General features: G+C 28.4%; 2 protein-coding genes across 2 annotated transcripts; one reads left to right on the forward strand and one right to left on the reverse strand.

Moving 5' to 3' along the window:
• Positions 1-293: 293 nt before the first annotated feature.
• Positions 294-794, forward strand: LOC136076262 (uncharacterized). The gene has a single exon (XM_065789736.1). The coding sequence runs from the start codon at positions 294-296 to the stop codon at positions 792-794; it is 501 nt and encodes a 166-aa protein (XP_065645808.1).
• A 2,286-nt stretch (positions 795-3,080) lies between these two features.
• On the reverse strand, positions 3,081-5,855 carry LOC101240226 (zinc finger protein 43). Its single transcript, XM_065791809.1, has 2 exons — positions 5,491-5,855; positions 3,081-4,050 (listed from the first exon to the last, which is right to left on the reverse strand). Exons 1-2 carry the CDS (start codon positions 5,594-5,596, stop codon positions 3,179-3,181), a joined length of 978 nt encoding a protein of 325 aa, XP_065647881.1. The 5' UTR covers positions 5,597-5,855; the 3' UTR covers positions 3,081-3,178.
• Between the last annotated feature and the right edge of the window lie 3,354 nt (positions 5,856-9,209).

Raw genomic sequence — 9,209 nt, forward strand, 5'->3', positions numbered from 1 at the left:
CAGCATTAGATGTAATAAAGATGGGCTGCAGTCTAAAGAATGTTGCATCAGAATTTAGTATTAATAAAAAAACATTACAACGTCATCGAGATGGAAAAGTAAAAGTAGCTGGTGGTTTGTCTCTGGGTGGAAAAGTTCCTGTTTTTAGTAAAGAATTTGAATTAAAGATTGTTACACAAGTTCAGATTATGGAAACAGCATTATTTGGCTTGACAACAATAGATGTGCGTCGCCTAGCATATGATTTTGCTAAGCAAATGGGAATCGATAATCCTTTTAATAAAGAGTAAAAAATGGCAGGAGTGGATTGGCTGCGAGGATTCATGTCTCGCAATCCACAACTTTCTATTCGAACTCCACAAGCCACCAGTATAAGCAGAGCCATTGGCTTCAATAAACCAAAAGTAAATCAGTTTTTTTCAGTATACAAGTCATTTGAGGAACATAAGTTTTCAGCCAAACAGCTCTGGAATATGGATGAAACTGGAATCACAAATGTCCATAAGCCAGGAAAAATAATTGCAACGAAAGGCAAACGACAAGTTTCGAAAATAACTAGTGGAGAAAGAGGTGCTACTGTGACAGTTGTGTGTGCAATGAGTGCAAGTGGCACTTATGTCCCACCCTTATTTATATTTCCCCATAAGCGAATGACTGATAGGCTGGCTGTTGGTGCACCTTCAGGCTTAATTATTAGAGTTAGCTCCAGTGGATGGACTGATTCATCTTTATTCATTGAATGGTTAACACATTTTGTTGCTGTGACTCATGCATCTAAAACTAATGAGCAATAATTTGTACTTGATGGTCATCACAGTCACAAAACACTTGAGGCCATTAACTTTTGTCGTGACAATGGGATCCATCTCATAACTCTTCCACCTCATTGTACACACAAGATGCAACCTTTAGATCGTACATTTTTTAAACCATTAAAAGTTGGCAACAATACAGCAGCAAGCAACTGGATGTTATCACATCAGGGGCGTAGAATTTCATTTTTTGACATGGCAGGTATTTTTGCAACTGCCTACAACTTTACTGCAAACATTGACAAAGCAATCAATGGTTTTAGATGCTCTGGTTTGTACCCAATAAATGACCTTATTTTTAATGATGAAGCCTTTGAAGCAGCTTTGCTCACTAATGAAGCTGAGCCATTGAAAATCTGTCAGCAATCTAGTGAATTGCCTAATTTGCCTCTTGTTGCACCTATACAGTTGGCAAATGTCATGAGCACAACAACTAATACTGCAAAATTGAAGGCTGTTGATGATGCAGTTTTGCCAATTGTTGATGAGTATCTTGGCCTTAATTCTCCCTTAAATATTTTGGAAAAGATTTCTCCACGTCCCAAAATTCCTGTTTTAAGACAACGAAAGAGAAAGACAGAGTCAGCTGAAAACCTTACTTCTTCACCTTTCAAGAAGCGACTAGAAGAGCATGAAAACAATGTAAAAAAAAAGCAACAAGCAGTCATATTGCGTAAAGAAAAGGCTGCACTTAATAAGGTGATCAAGCAAAAAATGAAATCAAATAAATTTGAAGACAAAAAAGGTGAAAAAGCCTGAAAAGCAGAAAGCAGAAAGACCTAATGGCATAAAGAAACAAATGAAAAAGAAGAAAAATATGGTTTCTGCCTCTGAAATTTTTATCACTGATACAACTCTATGCACCATATGCTCTTGTCCATACAATGTGCCACCATTTGATGATTGGACACAATGTAGTAAATGTACATCTTGGTACCACTTTTCATGTGGTCCAGATGATTCGGACTTATGCTACTACTGTGAATCATAGTCATGTATATTTTATTTGAACATTTATGTTAGTGATATAAATTAAAAAAAGTTATTTATCTTCAAGACAATTGCATAGAATAATTGCAGTGTTTATATTTCAGTTATTTTAATAAAATGTAAAGAGTTTTAATAAAGAACTATTAATAGCTTTTATTTTAACTGATAGTTATTTTTAACAGCTGTTTAAAAGGTTTGGGGCAAGATGCACTCTTTGGAGCATCTTGCCCCACGGCTGGGGCAAGATGTCTCCTCGCACAATTATTAGTTTTTTTAATTTTAAAGCTTATCACCAGTAATAAAGTAGTTATTTTATCTTACCAATGTCTTCTCTTATAAGTAGACTTTGATATTAAAAAGAAAAATTACAAGAAAATGTAAAAGTATTTGTTATATACGCTAAAGTTTGTTAAGGGGGGCATCTTGCCCCACCCTACCCTACAGTCTTGCATTGCAATCTTTATAGTGGACAAAAGAATAACAGTTGTTAATTAAAGCTACTGCAAAACAAAAACTTGTTTCGACTCATTAATCTGGTTACATTTTACAAAATACATTTCGAATTTTTTTACATTTGGAACTTTTTTTTATTTTTTGTAGGCATATCAAAATAAAGGTTGGAGCAAAATATTTTTTTAATTATATGTTTAAAATAACACTTTTTTTTACAACTTTTTTATAATATTTTAACTCTATTGGATCAAGGTCTGCAAAACTCTTTGCAAACAGTTATGAAACACGGGCTTTTATGATAATCCATGATAGAATAAGAGGCTGTTAAATCCTAGACTCTTTTGCACTATTAGTTTATGTTTTTTATTCTGAATTTTTTAAATTTAATGTGCTTCAAGAAGTTCTCACAGTCTTATCATAGAGACCAAAATAAACTTATCAACAATAAGTCCTTACAGTCTTATCACAGAGCACACAGTAAACTTTTCAACAAGTATCACATACATATTAACAAATATAACAAAAGTACAAACATTTATTAAAACACAAATATTCATATATTTTAAAAATATAAACAAAAACTGCAATAAAATGTTTTTTGCTAATTTTTATTTTCATTTCAATATTGTTCTAAGTTTAAAGTTAAAAAATATTTACAATTAACTGTAATATAAATATCAATGAAATAAAAAACGGAAACAATTTTTTACGTCAATTTTGTACAAGCAAATAATTCAGAATGAGCGCAAATATCACGCAAAAATAGCGTGTAGAAAACCGTAACAAATATGCAAAATATAAAATTTTTATACAATAAAGTGCATATAATTTTGTTTCTCGTCTGTTTAAAAAATTTAAAAACATAATATAAAAGTTAAAACTTCAAAAATTGTAAATAATTAAACTCATACTAGCTTTTAAAATCAAGATTTTTCGTCATGCGATTGCAAATGAAATTTTAAATTTGATATTTTGCAAAATGTTTTTCCGCATTCGAGACAACTATGTGGTTTTTCTCCACTGTGAACTAAACGATGATTCCGCAAATTACCTTTTTGATGAAAACCTTTTCCACAAATTTCGCAATTAAAATCTTTTTTTTGAGAATGAGTTTTCATGTGAGTTTTTAGGGTTGATGATCGATTAAAAGCTTTGTTGCAGTCAGGGCATTTATGGGGTTTTTCAGATGTATGAATAATTTTATGTCTGCATAGCGTGCTAGAGAGCCTAAATCCTTTATTACATATATTGCAAACGAAAGGTCTAGTCTGCGTGTGATCTGGCATGCGCATGTGAATAGTGAGTGTATATTTTGTTTTAAATATTTTGTGACATTGAGTGCATTGGTATTTGGCAGGAAAGTACGCATTTAAATTTTCTTCCAAAGAATTTTCAGACTTTTCGGATTCTGATGGACTAGGAAGACTTTTATGAAGAATCCAAAATGGTTTTTTGTTTGAATCATTAGAAGATTTGTTTAACATCAACTTTCCGTCTTCTTTAAGTTTTAACAACTGGGCAGCGGCAAGTAAGGTCTCTATATTTTTCCATTCATCATTCTTCCAGTCAGTATTCAATTGAATTACGGATTTTTCATTACCGAGCTTTTCATCTTTTAAAAATAAATTTTTAGATGCAATTAAAGAAAGTTGGGTAAGAGGACTAGACTCAAACAATTCTCCTAACTCGCTTGATTCAAATGGCTTGTTTGCTTTTAATGTAGCTGGAGATTCAGGTGGTTGCAATGAATAGAGATGATCATTAATAAACTCATGGTTTGCTCCCAGTACAAAACCTTTAACAAAAAAGTTTTAGTTAAAATTTAAGCAGTTGAAGCAAAAATATAACTTATTTCTTTTTTAAGTACAAAAAAAATTTAACTGATGGCCTGCTAGCATAGCTTTTAAAGAACAAAAAAATATTTGACACTTAACTACAAGTTTCTCAAGATGAAAATTAATTATTAAAATTGAGAAATAACTATTTAGTTAATTAATAGCTAATAAATTATAAAATTAGTTAATAAATTATAAAGATAATTCAGTTATTCAGAGGCGGTTAGTATCATTTAGTGGTTACAATTCAGTAGCGGTTTATAGCTGTTAGTTGATTGTTAGATGATTCAGTGGCGGTTAGTAGCCGTTACTTTATTGTTAGATGATTCAGTGGCGGTTAGTAGCCGTTACCTTATTGCTAGATGATTCAGAAGTGGTTAGAAACTGTTAGTTAGTGGACATTTGTTAGTGGCAAGTTGGTGGAAATACTATTTTCATTTCATGTTAGTTTTAGTAAAACTTTTTTTAATTTAGGTTGAAGATTTTAGAACCGTTTTACCTAACCAGGAAGAACCACAAATTCACAGTTAAATATTTAGCAACTCTTATAACGACTCCTTATAAATATTGACAACTCTATCAAAAAATTTTGTTCGCGATATTCCAAAGAAATATTTTTTCTTGTTCAATAATTGGTTTATTGCTAAATAATTTACTATATATTAATTATTAAGTAGATATCAATTAAAGTTTTTTTAACTTTTCATCAACTTATAACTTCTTTATTACTTGAAGAAATTTTTGCTAGATTTTAATACTAGGTCTTTCAGCTTTCAAGAAGGAGACGTAAACTTTCTAGTTAAATGCTTTTCCGCGGTGCTCAAGCATCTTTATCTTTAACAACGAACAAATTGTTTTTTGTTAAAGATAAAGATACAAGATTCAAAATAAAGCAAAAATTTCTAACAACAAAACTTTTAAAACGCTCATACAAGATATATATATATATATATAGATATATATATATATATATATATAGATATATATATATATATATATAGATATATATATATATATATATATATATATATATATATATATATATATATATATATATATATATATATATATATATGATGTAAAATACTTAACTATCAAAGTATTTGTTTGTTATAATATTACATTTCATTTATAGTAAAGTATATTAATATTCTTCTTTTTTTAAGTATAAGTAAATACTTGAAGTTTGTGGTACATCAATAATGTTTATGTGTTTGTTTATATGTTTGTTTATAGAAATCAATAGCTAAAAAAAAAGAGACAAAATAAAATGATTAGTAATTGCATCGTTTGTAACTATATTAATTATAATTACACTAACAATAGCTAAATTATTGTTAACTTTCAGAATCTGCATTTATATTGGGTGTTACTAAATATAAGCTTTTAAGAATGTGCACCTTTTGAATCTTTTTTTTCTTCAGTCTTTACAGCTTCGTGTTCTAGATGAACCACATTATTGGTTGAATCGTCCGAATAACGCGGTATTAAAAATGATTTTGGCATATCTGCAAAATGCACAATGCTTAAATTTTTTTTTTTTTTGTTATTCTAAAAAGTATTTTTTAAATATTTTTTTCATAATTAAATCTTCTGCTTATTTCGTATGTTCAACTGTCTTTTTTAAAGCTAAAGACAGACAAAGGTATATTGCGCAATGAAACCGATTTCAACCTGCATCACATTAAATCTTCGACCAACACCACCCACAAATGTTGGTTTAAAAAAAAATGGTACCTTGTTTTGAAAAAAATATTTTTCAATTAGATTGCTCCTTTAACTTGTTGAAAGGAGAAAATATTATTATTGAATAATTAATGTAAATTTATTTATTGAATAATTTATGTAAATCTATTTATTACTCTAATCACTTATCAATACGATTTCAAAATTTTATCAATTAATCAACAACACAACTAAACCAACCAGTGAAATAACAGAAATTTGAATTGCTTTCATTAAAAATTAAAATAAAGGAAATAGATTTTTCTCGATTTCCCACCTGATACGTTTCCAATCAGAAGTCATAAATTGCATAAATTAAATGTTTGGAATTTGACCGAATATTACCGCAAAACAAAATGTAAACAATAAACAAAAACTTAACGTAAACATAAACAAAAATAAAAGAAATTAATCATATAAACAGACTTCAGTAAAATATTAGAATTTTTTTTCTAATAACTTATCTTTAAGAAATAAAATTCTTAGTTTCTTTATTTAGTCATAAAACAAGAATTTTTATTCACTTTATATTAGTTGTAAGTAATTATTTTGACTTTATTTTTTGTTAATTTAATTAAAACTTAAATTTATTTCTATATAATTATTAATAATACTATTGTTAATATTTTTGTTATTGTTATTAATATTAGTATTATTATTTTTTGCATTGTTAATTAACATTATCCTAAGTTTTATTATTTTTTTTTTTTTTTTGCATTCTTAATTACATTACTCAAGAAATCTTATTAATAAAAAAAACTTCAAAGTTTTAGTTGAAACTTTAAAAAAAAGTAATATTTTAGTAACATTTTACACCAAAATGTAAAAAAATGTTTGAAAAAATGTAAAAAAAATTTGATAACTTTTTCAAATCGGCAGTATGATACATCTCCATGATGCACCTTAATAAATATTGTATATTTTCGAATAGCATTTATTTTTAAATGTGGTTAAGACCTGACTGAGATTTTCACGGGGATCAAAATTGAGACTAATGAATTAAATTAATGATAAACTTATTAATCTTTAATCTTTATTGAAAATTTTTGTTATTCTATTTGTGTCAGTTTTCCGAATATATCATGGTTGCTTATTCTTAAAAAAAAAGAAGGAATATATCTGTATCTATGGTTTTAGGAGAAAGTTTTAATTCATTAAGTTGAATATTTCGAACAGCAATTCATGTAATTTATACAATGAATTGAAAAAAATTGTACCCTACGATGAGTTTAAACTACCCTGACTACCTAAGTTGGATATATCCGGATTTTTACAAACATGTAAGAAAGTACCAAACACCGACTTCCTGTATGTATATATATATATATATACATATATATATTTATATATATATATATATATATATATATATATATATATATATATATATATATATATATATATATATATATATATATATATATATATATATATATATATATATATATATATATATATATATATATATATATATATATATATATATATATATATATATATATATTTAATATATGAACATCAATAAATACGAATTCTCTCAATACTAATTTTTTTATTTTATCTAAGAAATTTTCGCTAGATTATTGATACTAGCATCTTCAGTTTTAGTTACAAATTATAAATTAAATTAAATTACAAACAATCGGTAACGTCACTTTTTAATGGCTTCTTTAAAGTTCGCTTTAATTGGACTTTTTTAATATTACGTATGTATAAAAAATATGCCGTCCATAATTGCGTTTTTACATATTGACTATCATCTTAATTCATAGCTCCATTTTTAGGTCCACATTTGTTGAACTGAATTTCGATTGCCTCTCGAACTTTTCTTTCAAATTTTTTGGGTTCTACTTTTAACGTCTTTACTTGATCCCATTTTATACTACATGAACATTTAATTTTATGATGCCCAATTGCAGATTGTTCTAATTTTTCTTTCAAAACATTTTTTTGGTGTTGTTTTGTTCTTGTTTCTATTTTCATTTTTGTTTCGCCGATGTATTTTTGTTCACACTCGCATTCTATTGGGTATACTTCGGGATGGCTATTTGATGGTAGTTTTGTTTTGTTGCGTGAAGTTAGCGAAGATTTAAGATTTGAAATAGATTTAAAGACTGCCCTGTAACCTGCTTTCCTAAAGATTTTTCGAAGTTTTGTTGATAATATTGGGATCCACGGTAGTGATATAGTTGGCACATGGCCTACTATATAACACGGCCGGATTTGTTGCCTTGAACGCAAAAAATTAGTGGGCCGAAAAAACACGAGTTTGAAGTTTACAATGAACCGATTTAACAATCTTAAATTAAACTTTTTTTAATTCAAGTAATACTTTATTTTGCAATGCCAAAAAAGTGTTGTGTTGTTGGTTGTAGAAGTAATTATAAGCGAAAGATTAAAGAATGTTCCAGTAACAGCAACCACGTAACATACAAAACTGTGTTTAGTTTTCCTGATAGCAATCAGTTAGATCTTCGAAATTGTTGGATTAAGTTTGTCAACCGAGCTGATTGGAGCCCCAGAGAAAACTCAGTTATATGTATCGATTATTTTGAAGATAAATATTTGAAAAGAGGTAAACGTATAACATTGAATTATTGCGAAAATCCTATACCAACAATTATTACCAACCAAAACATCCTATCAAAGCCATCTTTAATTCAATCAACCTCAGCTTTACGTAAGCCCCCTGCAGTTCGTATATATTCTCATCCTTTTCTCGATGAAACATACGATTTTAGAAAACATGATACAATTAAAAGCATTATAGATCTTAATGAAAGTTTTTGTCTAGCAGGATTTTCATTTAAACTAGTTGATAACCGTGTGTTATTTCTTCGAATTTATTTCGACGACGGGGATGTTACTCCTAACATTGAGAGTATTACTATTGATAAAGACTTACATGTAAAGCTACATATGAAAGGTATCCCAGTTCCATTGCCTAAATGGTTTAGAGAAGACAGTGTTTGTAAATTGACCAGTGCCAGTATGCTTGTTAATTTTGTTTCTTATATGCATGAAGTTGCAAAGAACGTATCAAAAAGTGTATTATCAGATTTATATAAATTATCTCTTTATAAACCACAAGGATGTCCAATCTACACAAATGAAATCATTAGATTTTCTCTAATGCGCAGATATACATCAAAACAGGCTTATACTTTGCTATTAGAAGAGTTTCCACTTTCTTCACTTCCATGGAGGAAGTTTAATTGGTGCTGATGATGATGGTAATTTCTATTCTGGTATAGTTGTGTTCATGGTGGTTAGCTTGAAAGAATCTATCCCCTTTGTAATTAAGGCCTGTCCAGAATTTCAAATTTCTGGTTCTATGATTAGTTCACATATAGAAGAAACGTTAGATACTTTATATAAAGCATCTTTTAATGTA

Source organism: Hydra vulgaris, chromosome 02 (genome assembly GCF_038396675.1).
Source record: "Hydra vulgaris chromosome 02, alternate assembly HydraT2T_AEP".
Classification (NCBI taxonomy): Eukaryota; Metazoa; Cnidaria; class Hydrozoa; order Anthoathecata; family Hydridae; genus Hydra; species Hydra vulgaris.